General features: G+C 38.5%; 1 protein-coding gene across 2 annotated transcripts; it reads left to right on the top strand.

The window, feature by feature from the left end:
• Positions 1-628: 628 nt before the first annotated feature.
• Positions 629-19319, top strand: LOC119647743 (adenosine kinase). Of its 2 annotated transcripts, none has more exons than XM_038048856.1 (4): positions 629-978; positions 17863-18346; positions 18407-18577; positions 18638-19319. In XM_038048856.1, the coding sequence occupies exons 1-4, from the start codon at positions 965-967 to the stop codon at positions 19001-19003; spliced, it is 1035 nt and encodes a 344-aa protein (XP_037904784.1). In that variant the 5' UTR covers positions 629-964; the 3' UTR covers positions 19004-19319. The 2 variants fall into 2 exon arrangements, with proteins under 2 accessions (XP_037904784.1, XP_037904785.1); XM_038048857.1 differs by lacking the exon at positions 629-978 and adding an exon at positions 1210-1367.

The raw sequence follows: 19319 nt of genomic DNA, 5'->3' as shown, positions 1-19319 counted from the left end.
CGTTCATTCAACACAGGGAAAAATAAAAAAGTGGACATTGGCTATCTTTAATTAGTTATTATATTCAAATATCTAAAAGAAGACATTTTCCACTTTTCTTGTGAAAATAATACATTATTGTTATTATAACAATATTTAATGGGCTAAGGATACAGATGAGAAATGCTCCGGCTGCCACGGTAGTTTAATTGAATTTAAAACTATTTATAAAATTCGACTTTCCCACCTATTGTGAATTGATATATGCTTGCTATTTTCCAATTCAATCGATTTAAATCGCTAACTTTGACTAGAAACATTGAATTTTAAAGCTTTTCAACGGAGGATTATATAGACAAATAAATATATAACAGTTGTTAAACTAAATCGCAAAATAATTAACAATTTTTATTTTTTTACAGGTCTATTGATTTTCTTTGGAAAATAACGAAACGCACCCTTTTGACACATTCTGAATGTCAACAACTACGGTCCTTAAGTAAATAATATCTATCACAAACAGAAATTATCAATTATTATAGAAATTTTTAAGCGTGAAAAATTGTATGAAGAACGTGAATCAAAATTATACATTTATGTCGCAAAATTACATTTGTTGTCTGACATCATAAGGAACTTCAATGATTTCCACTTCCTCCTCTCCACTTTGAATGAAATAATTAGTTCAATGACAGCTGTCATTCATTGCCATCGGCATGTGGTTGTAGCACATTAAACCCCTGGGAAAAAAGGGATTTTGAAGAGTTTCGGAGTAAATAATAAAAAGCACGGGTTTAATACGCGCTCATATCATTCTCTGAATGTCGAGCTTCCGTGCGAAATCAACAAAATTGTGATATCGGGTCATTATGTTCTGTTTTTGATGTTCATTCGATAAATTCTTGAGATTTGTTTTGAAGTTTTTCATAAACGATAAATTTATAATATTCGCATTCCTAACGTAATTGAAAACAGAAAAAGAATAATGGAAAATATCAGGTAAGTTTTCAGCCCGAACTTTGCTGAAGTTATTTCATCTTACTATGGAAACGAACGCAACTGTCCCTATATTAACACTTTGTGTACACCTTTTGGCTTCGGCAGATTATCTTTTGTAATCGTGGCGATAGAAAATCTATTTTTGTTACATCCGTTTTTTGGTCAGATGCTTTGCAGCGATGAGAATCTTTCATACTGTATGTTGTCTTGTGTTATCAGTTCCCGCTCATCTGAGTGTTGTCTATTTGGTGTTGCGGTAGCAAAAGGTCTAGCAATTAATTCAGTTGAGTTCCAGATCGTGTCTTGAATAGACGGAGACTCAGTGCTCATTTCAACTTTTGCAAATTCTTCTGAAGTTAAAGCCTCCTTGCTACTATGACCTCCTTAAGGTAAGGTTTTGTCAGTTGGTTGTTTGTTAATTGAACATTAAATGTTACAAGTTGTCATCGTCTCTTAATTTTCGAATATGATCTGCTGAAAGAATTCCAATTTCACTCGACTGTAATTAAGTTCCGGCTCTTCACTTATCTCGACAATTAACAATTTAATTGTGGTCTCTGTGTATATTGTGATAGTCGCTGACGGAGATTGTGACCGGTTTGTTTGTTCGTTATCGCGATAGCTCGAGATTTATGCCGTTCAATACATTTGTTCCGAATGAAATCACAGAGCCATAAAGGGATCAAAGTTGGTGTTTTACACATTGAACTTTCTGAGAAGTATTGTTCTGTAATAAATCAAAGCAAAACAGAAAAAATGCTTTGCATAGATTAATCGTGGTGTGAATTAGGAGGTTGTTTGTAGCCGAAGTCTTAAAATGAAAGACTCCCCTGGAAGATATCTTTCCGTTTTCTTCGCTAAAAGTGTCTAATTTAAGCAAATACGTATTTCGGGGACCAACTGTCCCCTTCTTCAGTGTTTTTCTGAGAAGGGACAACACTGAAGAAGGGGAAAGTTGGTCCCTGAAATACGTATTTGGTTAAATTAAACACTTTTGGCCAATAAAACGAAAAATATCTTCCAAGGCAATCTTTCATTTTATAGATTAATCAATTTCAATTATAAACTGTTTAGTCCATTTGAATTAATCAAAATTTTCGATAGAGAACTCATTTCTTAGACTTAAAACGCCTTTCGATTTGTGGCATGAATTGACCTAGAAATGTAGATAAACTCTCCTAGCATGTGGACTTTAATAAGACTGCATTATTTTTCATTAATGCTTTTCATATTTCATTCGATTGCGGTGGCAAAATAGCAAGATTCGCATCAAGTACAGTAAAAAAAACTAGTTTTTAATGGAATCATCACTTCCAACTTCGCTCTGATTTTTTATTTTAATGAATTTATGCAATTGAAAAATTTAAGCGGTTGTGTATACAGCCTACCGTTGGGCCTATAGCACTTGAATGGCGTAAGTAACAATAAAAGGGCTGTGCCTTTATCAAAGTGTGACCAATCCACTGTGGCATATTTTCATTAGCGGTGGAGACATATTAGAAAAAAAAAAAGACCCTGACAGCATCATTCACAAGTGTTGACGAATGCTAAATAGTACCGGGAAAAAAATAGTAGATGGCTTAGCTGTGAAAAGTTCTGAGTCAAATCAGGGAATTAGTCTCTGCCAAGTGTAACGCTGACCACATTGACTCTCGTCTCAAATATGCAGTCACAGGCATAATTAACCACCCAACATTTATTGCTTTCAATTTGCGGAAATCGTAGAGGATGAGGAGCTTAAAAACTACCTTTAAGGCAATAAAAAAACAAGTCTTGCAAAAAAGCCGTTTATTAAAGGATGCTTTGTGAACATCGTCGCTAATAATTAAAAAATAAAAGAAATTTTGAAAAAAGTGTCACACTTAAAAAAAACTCGAAATTAATAATGGGTCTTGCCGTCTCTGGCTTATGACTTCTTGAAACCGGTTTGGCAATCCTTCTGCCACAGCAGCCTTGCCACAGGAGCCTTGAAGGCTGCTAGGGTCGTAAGAGCTAACACGAGCTAACACTCTTATTCGTACATGTCTTTTGTGGTTGCCCCAAATGTGTTCAACTGGGTTAAGATCAGGATTGCGTGTCGGCCATGATAAGACTTCAATTTCGACCTCATTAAGGTACTCAGTAACGAATCTTGCGATATGGCAACGTCTGTTGTCATGCATGAGTCTAAAGTTGTCACCAATGAATGGTGCAAAAGGTGTGAAATGATCTTGAAGAACATCGTCCACTTATCTTTGGGCGGTGACACTGTCTCTATTAAAGACAACAGGATTCCTAAGAGCCTCGTAAGAGATACCTCCCCAAACCATTATGGACCCACCTAAACCTAAGAAACCTTTCATTCTGCCGCTTGTAGACACACTGTCGTCCATCTAGATTTTTTAAGGCTATTCTGCTATCATGGGAGAAGAGAACGTTCATTCCTCCACAATCCAGTCGACATATTCTCATGTAAAAACAAGTTTAGCTCAACAGTGTTGTGGGATGGAACCTGGGCGAAAATCTGATGATTTCTTTCGTCTTCTAATGGTACTTCCACTTACTGACATTTCTCACCACCAAAAGACGCGTACGAGCTTCAGTAGCGGTGCAAAACCGATTTCTCAACACGTTGTTGTCAACGAAGTGGTCATCTCGAGTTAAAGTGCATCGATGTTGGGTTTAACCTGATCTGCGGGCTTATGAGCCTGTCCGATACCATAGTACGAAGTACACCGAACGTACGAGCGATGCGACATTGGTTGTACCCAGCGTCAGTTAAATCCACTGCCTTAGCTGCAACAATGTCAAACAACGACTAAATTAAAAAATCCCGTTGGTGACACAAATTTAGGGAATGAAATGATTTAATTAACTTTTAATTAATTGCAAGAGTAACCACTTGACAGAAAACAAAACAGTTGATAAGCCAAAGTTAACGTAAATAAATAGGGCAACGAATTTTATAGATGGGCGGTTAATTGTGTTTGTGAGTGTATATATTTGTATCTATAGTTACTAATATCCGCCAAATAGAGTATCTATTCGACGAAATGTGCGTCAGTTCTCTCCATGTCTTCCCGAGAAATCTACACTTCTTTACTGCTCTACGCCATGTTTTTCTAGAGCAATCCACTATTCAGCCACTATATGATAGACGATTCCATAGCATGGCTTAACCGGCAATGTAAAACATCAACGACAACGGAAAAACAGATATTAACGAAAGCTTGATCTGTTTGAGTAACAGTGGTGGTCAATTTCCATATGCTGCTCCCATATAACAGCATAGAGAGAGCATTGACATGAAACAACCTCAACTTGGGGTTGAGGTATCTGCATTTCCAAATTTTAGACAAAGCAGCGAAGCTGGATCTAGCACTGTTAATGCGTCGGGTCAGTGCCATCGCGGGCAGAAACAACAACACTTAGTGAGATAAATTGATCGACATCTAAAATGTTCTACCTGTTAATGCAGACAACCTTGGCTTTGTTGTTGTTCTGTTCAAATTTGCTCGCCCCCCTTTTCAAATCCAGAGCCATTTAATCAAATTCTTATTTCGTAAATATACCAAAGTTAGTTTAAGTGATTTTTCATATCCTATTTGCTAAGCTTAGAAAATTTTGAATGAGGGTGATTAACAGTCATTTGAACGCAGGAAGGGTGGCCCTATTCTCCTGATCGTTGTCGAACGGAAACAAACTGGTCTGTCAATGCCTTCAAAGTGGATTCATCACTAGCCAGAAGCTAAAAAAGTAAAATTAGCCGCAGCTACTTTTTGCGATAGTAAATATTTTGAAATTACTTTTTATTCAAGTCCCACGTTTTCCCAGTCAACTGCAGTCCAATTGCAGTTTTGTACTGCTTTGCCAAATTAAAACGGATCTTCTTCATCATTTCTTATGATTTTGTCGGACGATATGACTTTAGGTCAGTTTATGCATCGCGACGTTTCAATGTTCGAATGGAAAAAAAGACCCCAATAGTTTCCAAATCTGTTTGGATGGCTGACGACACTGTGGCTTCCACACGGGACCCCCATAAATAAGCACGGGTCTCATCTATAGCGCTCCTTGTGGCAAAGAATGCTCCCTTGCCTATGTTTATTACATGTTCGAAATCTTCTTTTGCATTTGCCCCGCTATGCAGACCGGTCGACTTATCTAAGTGTTATACGCGTGGCGGGTTTTTATTGCTGAAGTCGTTCTTCAAAATGAGTCTGAATTCCTTCAGGGTTCTGTTTTTTTCTTTTATTATGATTTATGTTCCTTTTCGTTGTTGATGTCGTAGACTCAAAGCTGGTATTATCTAAAGCCCCTGAAATATCCATTAGGACTACAAAGGCCACCTCCTCAATCCTTAATATAGGTAATCCATTCCCCGGTTAGTAAGCATACTAGTTGTTGTGTCTATCTTTCTATCTCATGCGTTCTTTTAAAGTTTTCACAAGGAAGGTGAGCTGGCTTTGCCAAGAAAACTACTCTAACTCATTTCCATGCCAGTGGTACACGGAAGATGGAAATCCATAAACCAATTATTGTCAAAACCGTGTGTCGTTCCTGCATAGATACATACTAAATGCATATATCTTACCTATTTGACAAAAGTGTTATACTGATTTACTTGGTGAAGCACTTAATTTCTTGTAATCAACGGGAGAGAGTACTAATTTACTTGGAAAAAGTATAAGTTTCTTGAAAAATTTACGATTTTGACTGAAAAAAACCAAATATGTTCCTGTCAATGGCACTCTTAGATGTTCTAGAACCAACATTGGGAAGAGATTAACCTTTATTGATATCTTTTATCGGTAATTTTGAAATAATATTTATCTCACCCGCGAAACAAGATAAACAAAAAAATATATATTTTCAGAATCAAATCATTACCATCAGTTGATGATAACAATCTTCAAAATATGACCTTTTTACAGGGAGAGTCACCAAATATAGTGATAGCCAATTTCAGCTACATTTCTGAAGCCCTATTTGGCTTAAAATCTATTCTAAGGTGGAATTTCACAAAGTTCGTTGATTTCGAAACGAAGGGAAAAAACAATTCTCGTAATTTCATATGACACAATAAATCGTTTTCTAATCCTCCTTTCAGGAGATATAAGAGATATTGTTGATTATGAAAAAACTGCCATCTGTTTGGAATTTATGAAAAACCTAGTACTATTGGGTAAATATATAGTCCCCTGGAAAAAATATATGCTCTAGACAATGTATGCATAGTCATAAACATTCGATAAGATTTATTTCAAAGAATAAAATAAAAAAAATTAAATAAGGCTTCGTTTTACACAAAACCTTAAAAAATGATGATTACACAAAAACACAGATCAGTTTTCAGTAATATAAAAAACTCATATCTCGAGACCATGATATACTATCGGAAACCACCTTTCCCCGTGTTGTATCTTATTTTTACTGCGAATCTACCAACAGTCAACAAGCTGACAACTTGAAATTCGCGGACGAAACGCTAAACATGAGCACTTCATATACTATTTTAGTTCACTTAATTTTCGAGTTATCATAAAAATGAGAAAATTAGATCCTACATGAAAAAACATCAAAATAAAGCAGGAAAGCTAATAAGACAATCGTAACCTACAGCACTTCAATTACCATTACCCTAAATCTGGATAATTTTAAACATTGCTTGAAGACTTTCATTGGAATACATGCAATAAATATTATCGTGATAAAAGTAACAACACAATGCAGATACCACACTTCTTAATAACAATGTCACAGGGAGATAAATCTGCATTTTATCTACCGAGCCAACATTTAAATGTAATGACTCTGACTGCAATGGGTCGTAATGTCTCAAAGTCACACTCAAAAGCTAAACAGAAGGCTAATCGTATAAATTTGGTCAGACATCGAATGAACTTTGTGTTTGTTGTTTGGGTGATTCAACATTTCCATGTGCATTGACGGTACTTTGGATGCAATATCTATATTAAATGATTCATAAAGCTCTGCAAAGGCCGCAGCAACCATGCCTTCTAACGTGGCACTCTCTTCTTCATATACATCAACTCTCATCAACACTTTTTGGAAAGTGTATATTTACTACTGTACATACTGATCTATAGTATGTAGTGCCGGTCTTAAAGAAGAAGCCACGAATCTTGTTAGAAGGATTTAGTCAAATATCTAGGAGCTAGCCGGCTAGAAGCAAATTGCGATCTCCCCGCTTACTCCTGCTTCTCCCAGCGGTTCGGTATATTTATGAATTTGCAATAAATCCAGGTGCTTTGGAGGTGGCGAAATGGCTATTTCGAAGTGACTTTTGTCAATCACGAGAACAGAGTTCTCATATATATCACAATCGAAATTTGACGAAAGCAACTAATCTGATGGCTAACAAACAATGGCGCTCACGGGAACGCTAAAAAAAAGTTTAACGATGCTGGGATTCTTGGCAATAGCTTATTCTGGCTCTGAACTTTGTTTTGGATGGTTACTTCTGTCTTTCAAACAGTTAAATGAGCATCAAAGCTAAGATACGGATAGATAAATTTTGAAATTGAATACGTTTACGAGATTACAGCGCAACATCGTCTCCGATGTCATCAACTGATGCTCAAAGTATGAGATAGCGAATCAATGCCTGACGACTGGGAACGGGGCATTATCTGTCCCATACATAAAAAGGGGGATATTACGCAGTGAAGCAAATATAGAGGTATCACGTTGCTGAGTACCATCTATAAGATATTCTCCTCTATCTTGCTAGGTCGGATAGCCCCATACGCCCACACTCGCTCACACCAAAGAGGCTTCACTCCAGGCAAATCAGCAACAGATCAGATTTTCTCTCTGCGCCAAACGATGGCAAAACTGATAAGATAAGATAAGACTTGGCTAGGCTAACCCTGACCAATTTGCGACACCAGATAAAAGCAGAAGGATCACTTTGGAGATCATTCAACATCAATAACGGTCTAATACAAGGTAATGTCCTATCATGCGTCCTCTTTAACCTGGCCCTGGAAAAAGTGATTCACGATGCCGATGTATCTATGGTAGAAAAAGAAAACGAGGCAGACCCTGCCTGAGATGGAGCGATGGCGTAGGTCAGGATGGCAGACAGCTTTTAGGGATATCGAATTGGTGGACTTCAGCGCAAAACCGAGGTGTCTGGAGTTCCTTATTAAGGGCAGGCCCAGACCGGATACCGGTTGTTGCGCCGTTGATGATGATGATCGTCTCCGTTGTTAGTACTGATGTGTATATACACCCGAAATATCGATATATGTCGAATAAAAAGTCATTGCACTTTAATACAGTAAATTTTCGCTAGAAATAACGCAAGCACACATCGATTATGAATACGTTTACTCTTCTGGGGAAAATATATCTCCTTTAATGAAAATATTCAAATTCCCGGTTTTGTTCATAACAACATGTTAAGGCTTCTCTTAAATTGCATTGAGTTGCTGATGAGAGGGTCTTCGTCGTATATTCGGGATATCCAGACTATGACATTTTGTTTCTTCCATCCGAAATCATTCACTATTCTATCAGATAAAAAGTTTCTACTACAAATAGCTCTAGGAGTCTGGATATAATCGTTATTATTTTCGCGCCATGCTATCCTAAAACAATAATACTAAATTATATTCTCCACTCGTATATGCAATCTGAATTTCTCCTCAAAACACAATTTCGGTTCATCTCTGTACTACTTTTCTGTGATAATGAAATATGTGCGTATAGTAAAGTATCTATTTAAGACTGATAACGGTGTCGCGTGATGTTAAGTCTTTTTTGGGAGCATGCGATTATAATAGAAATGAAATTATAAAACATCTATGTTATTTCCCGCAAAATAAAGTATTTTCCGCAAGATATAGCTACATATACATATATATGAACTAGTAATCAATAAATTTGTGGGCAAATAAATGATTTGGTAGGAAGCATTCGATCATCACGGCCAACTTTAAAATATTATACAGCATGCAATAAAGTTTTAATAAAGTCGCTACTTGTTATCTACTCGCGATTCTGTGATCGAAGCAAACTACAGGTTGATTTCATGAACTAAAAGCAAGCTATTAAGTTGTCTTTGGCGGGGAACTACTTATCCGGGATTGTCTATCACTGCCCCGTTGCTAAGAATATTTCTCATCGTGTTTTAATCAGGTTCTGAGAAGTTATTTGAAAAATATATTTTGTCATCTCAATGCACTGACAGTACGAGTAAAGCAATTTTCTTTAGAAATTGAAGCGCAACGATGACGGTTGGCATATCATCGCATCAAGTCTTATAAAAATGCAATGGCTTTATGCAAATGATTTGTAGATTGAAATACGTAATAGAAATACGTAGTGATGGCAAAGAAGCTCAGCACTCATTGTTATTATTTGGAGTTTTTTAGTCATGAGTGTTTGCATTCATATTATAAGATTGTCACATTAGGTATTATCCTTTTGCTTGGGCAATTTCTAGCAATGGGAACGTATAGTCTATTGTCAAAGCAGCCTTCCGCTCTTTGTGAAAGGTGGTTCTAAGCGTAGGTTTCCATTCTTATAACATGGTCTGTCTGTTGCGATTCTCGTACCAAAATAAATGCTCCACTCGCGGACGAAGATTGAAGTTTGATTGAAGAAAGCTAATTAGCAGACTTGGGATGGATAAAACCTAAAGCTATATGTCACCTTATTTATATGACTAATTACAGCGAGTTCGTACAATCTCTATTGCTGTAGAATTTCATCTATCAAGGGCATTTAATTTTTTGCAATCAAGTTTGAACAATCCAACATACTATAAATAGGCTTTCAATAGGAAGAATGACTGCACTATCAAATATGTATTTAAAATGATGATTGGATCTCCGATCCAAACTATTCTTCTCTTTTTCAATATATAATGATGATAAGTCAGATGAAGCCGACAGTCGTCAGATGCCGATAATCATGTTGAAGTTTTAACTTACTTCTTTGAGCTTAACTGGGGCTAACCCGTGCGAAATGTTATGCCGTACTTGTTCTTTGAAATTTGAATTCTCAGTTCGTGCAGGAAAACTAGACCAAATTGATTGAGAATATGTTCTGCGCTCTGCAGTTCCTTTGCAGATTAAGGGAGGCCCATCTGTCTATGGCGTATATTTCCGCCTGGAATATGCTAGTGTTCCTGCCCATTGGCTCGAAGTACATTTTCCTTGGACCAATGACATCGGCACCCGCTCCCTTTGCTGTGAGGGATCCGTTAGTATACCAAGTAATCAGTTGCTGGTTTAAACCGCATGTCGCTGCCACGCTCTCCCAGTTTCTCTTGTTACTTCAACGTGTTTCAAACTTCTTATCGAAGTGAAACCTCGCTGTCATGTTATCCCTTGGTATCAGTAATTCAGGATACCGCCTAGAAAGAATATCAATCTTCCTTCGGTTTAGGCAGCTCCCCGCCTTACTGATACACCCGGCCATCCTGAGTATTGCCCTCCTTGCCTGTATCTGTATGTGCAGATGGGGAGGTGTTCATCCCAGAAGGACCTCCAGGGATGCCGTTGGGCATGTCCTCATTGCCCCACTGATACGCACGCAAGCCAGTTTTTGGAGTTTGTGTAATTCGCTGGCTTGTGTGCTGAGTTCAGTTCTTTCTGCCCAGATTACCGCTCCATAGGCCTTACTATTGCAGTATATATCCAAAGTAGTATCTTAGGGCTGCAACCTGCTATGGACCTATAAGTCATCAAAGCCCTCGTGACTTTCCAACAAGTGTTTCCGACATGTGTCTTCCAGAGTAATTTTTGGTCTAGCGTAATTCCCAAACATGTGACCTCTGTTTCTCGTTTCACCTCCATATCATGTAACCTTATGGCTCTCAGGTGATCAAGCTTACCCCTCCTAGTGAATGGTGCAATGGTGGTTTTGGCTGGATTGATCGGCAGTCCCACGTTCCTGCACCAGGCACTAGTAACTCTTTGTCCAGTTTGGATTCTATTCTATTCTATGGGTATCTTCATATTTGCCCCTACATATTAAAGCAATGTCGTCCGCGTAACCCTGGACTTGTATTCCAGTATTTGTTAGCACATCCAGGAATTCGTCCACTACCATACCCCACACAAGCGGCGATAGTACTCCGCCCTGTGGACACCCTTAAGTAGTGTTCATGACAATAGAATTTGTACCTGTCGGTACTTCTATTTGCCTGCTTTCTAGCATTTTGCCCATCCAGAATGTCAGGGTGATTTATATCTCTATGTGCCATATGTGGTTGAATGCTTCTTCGATATCCAAAAACGAACACAGTGCTACTTCTTTTGTTTCTATGGCATCCCAGCTGTCAGCTGATACAGAGCAGTTTCAGTTGACCGTCCTGCCCAGTCCATACCCTTGGTATGTATCCCAGTGCTATGCTCCCCCTTGCCACAATCAGAAGAGACTCTTAAGATGATTCTTAGGCCTCTCTGGATTAGTGCTGGGAAAATGCCGTCTACTCCGGGTGATTTCAGTGGTTTAAAAGTTCCCATTGTCAACCTTAGTCTAGCTTCTGAGCATATCTCTTTTGCTAGTTTCCAGTTCTCCTTTCTTCTCGTTTTGTTCGTTGTTGGGGTGTCAGGCAGAATGTTGTCGCCTGTTACCGTGGAGTAGGACTCCGGGAAATGAGTTCTGAGTAGCAGGTGTACCCTGTCCTCCTCATTTTTGGTAAATGTCCCATCTTCCTTCTTCAAACAGACAGACAGACTTCTGTGATCTGTTCGATCCCTTCACAGAATTCCCTGAAGCTGTTCCTTTTATCCAATGCATTAACAGTACTTGATCTTCATCCGTGCTTTTGACTAAAATTTGGCAATGTGGATACCTCAACACCAACATCCAGTTGAGCTGGCTCTGCATCAATGCTCTGTGCTCCTAAATGGGAGCAACACGTGGAAAGGCTTGGTAACATCTACGATTACAAAGGAATATATAATACTTTTTGTAACGCAAGAGTTGCTTTCAGAAGTTTGTTCTTAAAAGTAGAAAATCAGATTCATCGATTTGCCGCCATTAGTACAATATCTTCAGTTTTATTGGTCACATTGCATAGAATTACTGATAATTTATTTTTAGAGTCATAAATAAGAAAGTTGTATTTGATGATAACTAACTTTTAACCATCATCACGGTCATTTTATTCAGTTTTTGGATTAGTTTTCTTCCAACAGTCACGTGATACCAACTGATTCTAGATATTTGCATTCAGTTCAACATCTAAGAACAGAAGTAGGTCTTAGAAAAACGCAAACTAATGTTTTCCTAAAATCCACCTCTGTTCTTAGATGTTGAACTAGTAGAATGCAAATATCTAGCATCTTGTTAATGTATGGTAACCATGTTTTACCTATTACTTACTACGCTTACAGTGCTGAATGAAGACTGTATTTCGCGTTATGAGTGCAAAATCGGATTGTCTCTTGGACACTTGTGGATTGTTTAACTGATAAGATATAGTGTTCTGCCTAAGATGTATGTCATATCTTATCTGCAATGGTAATCAATTCTGCCTCGTCTTTGTCATCATTATCAAAAGCACAATAACCGGTATCCGGCTTAGGCCCGCCTTAGTAAAAAAATTCTCTTTTTCGCGTCTACCAATTCAATATCTCTAGCAGACTCCTGGCCTGGGCTATTACTGCATTTCAGGCAGCACCCAACAAGTCTTTTTTCGACCTCTTTATTGCTTAAAGGAATTAGAGCTTGTTGGATTACTTCTGGACCTTTGCATGAAATATGTAGTGGTTTCAGGACACAGCACGCCGAATTAAATACTGATCTAGTGAAATAAATGGAGTTATCTGCTAAAATTACTACTGATTACTTACTGTTTGTTCGCTATTCATAATTTATAAATCAAGTCCATTTTAATTGAGCCTAAAACGCTTTGTTTACCACTCAACTCATGAACTCTAAATATTATTGTTGCCGTTTTTGTTATTCTCGGTTACTGTTCCCGTTGTTACCAACAATGTTGTCGTTGTTGATTGATGATCTGATACGGATGTTGCTGCTGTTTATCGATATGACAATATACACAATGCAGTTGCTGTTGTTGACATTATAATACTGAACAAGAACATCGTTAACAACGACAGAGAATTAAAGTATGCTACTAACGATGTTAGTTTCATATTCATAATTCTGAAGGTGTTGAGGGGTTTAATGTGCTTGTGCAGTTGGATAGGTTTTTGCCAGTCATAGCCCACTCCATCGTTTTTGCTTAACTTAAATTATTTATGATTTTCTGCCCCTCGGATTTTGGAGTTAAGCGTCGCAATTGAAGAAAATTCCACATAAATTGTTTGAAAGTTATTGAAATACGTGAGAATTGGATCTGCGCGAGATCCAGTAAATGAGCCGAATGTGGAGGCACTTCCAATCGAGCTCTTTTGTCACATTTGCTATGTAAGGATACTGTCATGCTGTAAAATCACTTGATACTGTTGGTCTAGACTTTTCAGTCTAACGGGTCATCGTACTCTCCCTGTGTACATTAATGGACAGATCATCAAAAGCTTCGATCAATTTGTATATCTAAGAAGCGTGGCTTCTGCCGAGAATGGCACCGAACTCGATATATGATAATTATTATTCTGTTAACGGAAGTTGCACTGGGTCCTAAAAGAACTGCTGTGCACTTTTTACTTGTTGTAGTTTATCTATTAACTTTAGTATATCAAGCAAGCCTATAACCGCCAGGGAATTTGATATATTCCCTATCTGCAAGTATTTCAATTTGGCATCTGGTATTAAGTATTCTCCCAGGTGCCCCGACCCACTTTGCACAAGTGCCGGACACTGTCCCAGAACGTTAAATATGCCTCTGTGCGCTTGGGTTCGTATCCTCCAATAAGCACCCTGGACTGCTCCATTCCTGGTAAGTTCGCTCAGTACAGTTACCTCAGCCGTTCCTCTTCATTTTGTAACGCCATAGCCATGAAGCCGCTTCCGATTCCACATCAGTCTGGTGACCGTGTAGAAGTATCCCTGCTCCCTTCCTGGCCAGTTTGTCCATTGCCTCATTGCCTTCCAACCCACCATGGCCTGGAATTCGGAGTATCCAGACCTTATTTTATGAGCCAAGCATGTTCAGTCTCTTAAGGTATTCCCACATCTGTTTAGAGTTCACCTGGTTGGATCTAAGTGCCTTGATCGCCGGTTAGCTGTCGGTCAGAATAACAATGTTCTGCCCCCTATAGTTCCTTTGGAGGTTGAAGAAGGCACACCTGTCTATGGCGAATATTTCTTCCTGTAATATGTTGGTGTGCTTACCCATCAGTTTAAATAAATTCCACAACCGCTCCCTCTGCTGTGAAGGATCCGTCAGTATACAAGGTAATCAGTTGTTGGTTTAAGCAGTATATAACAGCCACGCTCTCCAAGTTTGCCCTGTTATTCCAATGTGTTTCAAACTTCTTATCTAAATAAACCTCGTTGTCAAGTTATCCCTTGGTATCAGTAATTCGAGGTACCGGCTAGAAAGAATATCAATCATCCTTCAATTTTGGCAGGTACCCGCCTCACTGATACTCCCGGCCAATCTTGAGTGCATTTGTATGTGCAGATAGAGAGAGGTTAATCCTAGAAGTACCTTTAGGGATGCGGTTGGGCATGTCCTCATTACCCCACTGATAAACACGCAAGCCATTCTTTAGAGTTTGCGTAACTCCCCGGCTGTTATGTCGAGTTCAGTTCTTTCTACTCAAATTGCTGCAGCATTGGTAATCATAGGCCTTACTATTGCAGTGTACATCCAAAGTAATTTCGTCCGGGTGTAACCCCTTTTTTTCCTGCTTTGGACCCTAAGTCATCAGAAACTTCGTAGCTTTCCGACAAGTGTTTCTGTGTCTTCCAGAGTAATTTTTGGTCTAGTGTAATTCCCAAATATTTGACCTCCGCATCTCATTTCACCTCCATGCCATGTAATTTAATGACTCTCAGGCGATCAAGCATATGCTTCCTAGTGATTGCTACTATCGTGGTTTGCATTGATGTCCATCTCTGCTTCCCGAACTGGATATTGCCCGACGAATTAGCAGCGTCCGCTTTCGCTGCCTTGCCTGGAAATGTAGTTATTTCAACACCAAGATCAAGTAAAGACTGTTTCGTGTTAGTGTTCTTTCTGTGTTGCTATATGGGAATAGCACAGCACTCGACAACACCACTCGAAGTTCCAAATTTTCGTCAACAACTTTGAAGCTATTATAAATGAAAAATTTGGGCGGCGCACACTCCTAATACCCGTACGCGATGTAGTCGGACGGCGGAAGTAATAGTGGATAGGTTATACATTAAGGAAGGGCGACAATTACATTGCTGGCTATGCCATGCAGTGGAATCCAGTTTTCCAAGATGGTCGATGACTGGGTCGCCCCAAGAGCATTTGGCGCAGAATAGTAAAGAAGGAGTGCAGGTGTCTCAGCAAGCCTTGAGGGCCTTGAGCGTTTGTCCACTTGGACGCTAATAACCGCCTCTCGATCCTGGTCAGCATATTTTATGCAAAAGATTTTCCCCGAAGCACCACTAAGAGAGAGGTATTATTTTTTCCACTTGGCCTTTGGCATTACTAAATAGTGAGTTGGAATCCGAAGTGTTTCTTTTAGTACAATACTAAGGGGGTGGGTCCCTGACCCTCCGATAGTTCTCCTTTCACCCAACTATTACAACAAATGACAACCTGTGAATCAATTTTCAATCTTCAGCTGACGGTAATTTATTTTCCCTGAACTTAAGAGTCTAAGATTCATATTAAATCGTAAATAGAAGATATTTTCCAGCTTAATAACGATTTTGGAACACGTTTGCAATTTAACCATATGCGTTTGAGTTGAATAATTTAAAAAATATAAACCATTAATTTTAGCAGCTAAACAACCTCAAATTCTTATCGCTTCCTGGTCTACCAATTGGGCACTGATTCTCGGTTCTGAATATTTTAGCGAAATTAAAGATTAGAAATTCATGCAGTTGACAACAAATCTTCAGTAGTAATCGTGACCGTCACGCGATACAACTCAAAACTTGTAACTACACTCACATAATGACTTTATAAACATCATTTCTATCATAATTTTCTACTTTTCCTATAAATTCTTCTATGTTAAGCTTGATAAATTAATAAATTTAGCAGCCAAAATGATGAATGAATAGCAAAAATATTGATCGAAAACAAATTTACGTCACAATTACGTCTGACCTTAGGTCAATTAGCGAATAAATTGTGAGAAGTTGATTTCTTGTCAGAGATAATTGCAAACGAACCATAGGGGGTATGTACTGAATATTTTAAATTGGAAAATATGTCGTCTATTGTTCGATGTTTCGGTAGCATGTGTAAAAAATTAGGGGCCTTAAAAATTGCCAGGAACAGGTAAAAATATCAGAGAGAATAAAAAAAATTGGAATTTGATGTCACATACAATAGAACAGAAATTAATTTTTATGAACGTGTTTTAGATGTCAGAATATATAGGACTACTTTTTTACTGGATTTGACAATTCGAATTAGGGGTCACTTCTTTGGCGACCTGCAAAAAAGTTAAAGTATTCGATGACTGAATCTTATCACGTTGAGTAATGTATTTTCTAAGAAGAATGTATGTCAGGCGTATGAGAATATAGGGCTCAACAGTTCTTTAAGGATGCGGTGTGACTTTCCCTTAACAGAATAATAATGAGAATATAGGTGCCCCGGCAGAACATTGTTGCAATTGTAGAATTTTATTGTTGCAAGGGAGTCGGTATATGAGCTCCTATTTGTCCTCGTCGCTGTATTTCCTATAATGCTGCAAACTTTATCAACCTGGGTGTCTAAAAGATGAACGGCACTTGCGCCAGTGTTCTAGGAATGGGGTAAACATTTTTGCACCTAATGACAACAATAAAGTGATTGACGCATCTGGCAGTTACTTGAATGTTCCACCTGGAGAGCGATATGATGCTCCTGAAAAAGATTGGTGCTGATTGTTCTCCCAAATAAAACGAGAAGAAAATCAACAAGAACGAGGGGGCTATATTCGTTCCAATTCAAGCAGATCGTACTCTTACCTCATGTATCACATGCACTTTTAATGATATATCCCTCTAAATGGGGCATAATGCGTCCAATATGCCTAGGGGCCACTTTCTTTCGAGATTTCCTCAGGTCAGAGTTCACCGTTTCACATTGGAGTGAAACAACCTAACTTGATGATATTGTTGAGGTGTCTGAATTTCCAAATTTTAGACAAAACGGAAGGAGGGTGATCTAGTACTGTTAATGCATCTGTTGTCATCAATCTCGATGCTAACATCAGGAAAAATAACGCTACCAAGATGGACAAATTGGTCGACACCCTTTATATTATGTTCGTTAATGCAAATAGAAAGAGTGCGAGTTAAACTGAAAGCCTTGGTTTTGTTAATGTTCATTTTCAGTCTTACACTGCTTACCTTTCTTTGCAAAATTAAAGCCAAGGTTCAAGGTGCACGATTCGGTGAGGGAGCAAACAGTCAGACAGCAACCATTACGTGCCTCACAGTACCATCGAAAGACTTGCAATTACCTGCAAGTTATTTTGTGATGCAATATACGGTAGCGAAACCTTTTTTGTTTTGCGGTAGCTATCTCCCTGACTAACAAAATTCAAAATTCCTTTCATCATGACGCACACTACGCTGCACTTTTCGAGATTTGCCGTGATATGGGAGTTCAAACGCAACACATTTGTCCCCACTCGCAGCGGCAATAAGAACCTTCACTTTTCTACACTTCTCAGTTCCAAGTGCCGACACTCAGCCATATTTCATGACGCTACCTCGGACTATGTCCAACAATTTCATTTGCTTTCGAAATTGTTAAAAATTCGATCAGGATATTTCTCAAAAAAGCTAACATTCATTTTTTCTTTTCAGAACCGGAACTCTTCTTGGCATGGGTAATCCATTGCTCGATATTTCAGCAACGGTGGACAATGATTTCCTTGAACGATATGGTATGAAACCAGACGATGCCATCCTTGCAGAAGAAAAACATAAACCACTCTACGAGCAGTTGATCTCAGAATATCATGCAGAGTACATAGCTGGTGGATCGGTACAAAATTCTTTCCGTGTGGCACAGTGGGTACTTCAAAAACCAAACGTTGCAGTATTTTTCGGCTGTGTAGGTGTCGATAAATATTCAAAAATAATTGAGGATAAGGCACGTCAGGACGGCGTGGATGTCCGTTATCAATATACAGAGGAAGTTCCAACTGGTCGTTGTGGAGTCCTTATTACGGGAACCCATCGCTCATTGTGTGCCGACTTAGGTGCGGCAAACCATTTCAAAATCGACCATATTCATCAACCCGCAAATAAAAAGTTGATAGAAAACGCAGAGTACTTCTATATTTCAGTGAGTAAACTTACAAAACGTTGAGTTTTCAGGTTTTTGATAATGATCGATTTCTTACAGGGCTTTTTCCTAACTGTAAGTCCTCCAAGTATTCTGGAAGTCGCCAAACACGCTTTGCAACACAACAGATGGTTTATAATGAACTTGAGCGCACCGTTTATCTCACAATTCTACAAAGAACCACTGATGGCAGCACTACCGTATGTCGACTTGATATTCGGCAATGAAACTGTAAGAAAAGTAGTTCTACTCAAATTTAACCTAGTTTCACACTTTTTTCCAATGATATAGGAAACTGAAGCATTTGCAAAAGAACAAGGCTGGGAGACTGATGACTTAAAAGAGATTGGTAAAAAAATCTGCAAACTTCCCAAACAAAACGAAAATCGACAAAGGATTGCAGTTATTACTCAAGGTCAGCATCCTGTTCTCCTCATCCAAGGAGACAAAGTTGAGGAATTCCCGGTTGTGCCACTGAAATTGGAGGAAATCGTCGATACAAATGGTGCCGGTGATGCCTTCGTCGGTGGATTCCTGTCTCAATTTATTCAGAAACAACCACTAGGCGTTTGTGTACGTTGTGGAATTTGGGCAGCTAGGCAAATCATACAGCGTTCAGGCTGTACATTTGAAGGCAAACCAGATTTTCAACCTTAAAAATAGGAAAAAAAGAATGATACACCAATGAGGATCAAATAGCTAATTAACAAAAGACTTACTAAGTACGCAAATCTTTATTAAAAATCATGTGTAGGTAAGACAGGTTACACATTTTTTTTTTTGAGATGCACAAACGAATTTTCAAAGGGTAACAATTTTAGAGGTATTTTAGAAATTGACGTTGACGATACGAAATTAGATATACATATGTTGATTCTCGAGCAGTAGATTAAGTCCTTACTTTATTGTAAATAATAACACACAATCTCACCAAGGTAAATTGTACATAATAAATATGCCTCATTCGCTTTTA

The sequence above is a fragment of the Hermetia illucens genome, chromosome 2 (genome assembly GCF_905115235.1).
Source record: "Hermetia illucens chromosome 2, iHerIll2.2.curated.20191125, whole genome shotgun sequence".
Lineage (NCBI taxonomy): Eukaryota > Metazoa > Arthropoda > Insecta > Diptera > Stratiomyidae > Hermetia > Hermetia illucens.
Note: the sequence above shows the minus strand (reverse complement) of the source record. Positions and strands in the feature narration are given on the sequence as shown.

Coding starts and splice junctions, on each gene's coding strand:
- LOC119647743 (XM_038048856.1), top strand. Junction 18,347..18,406: donor CAGAGTACTTCTATATTTCA/GTGAGTAAACTT, acceptor GATTTCTTACAG/GGCTTTTTCCTAACTGTAAG. Junction 18,578..18,637: donor TGATATTCGGCAATGAAACT/GTAAGAAAAGTA, acceptor CCAATGATATAG/GAAACTGAAGCATTTGCAAA.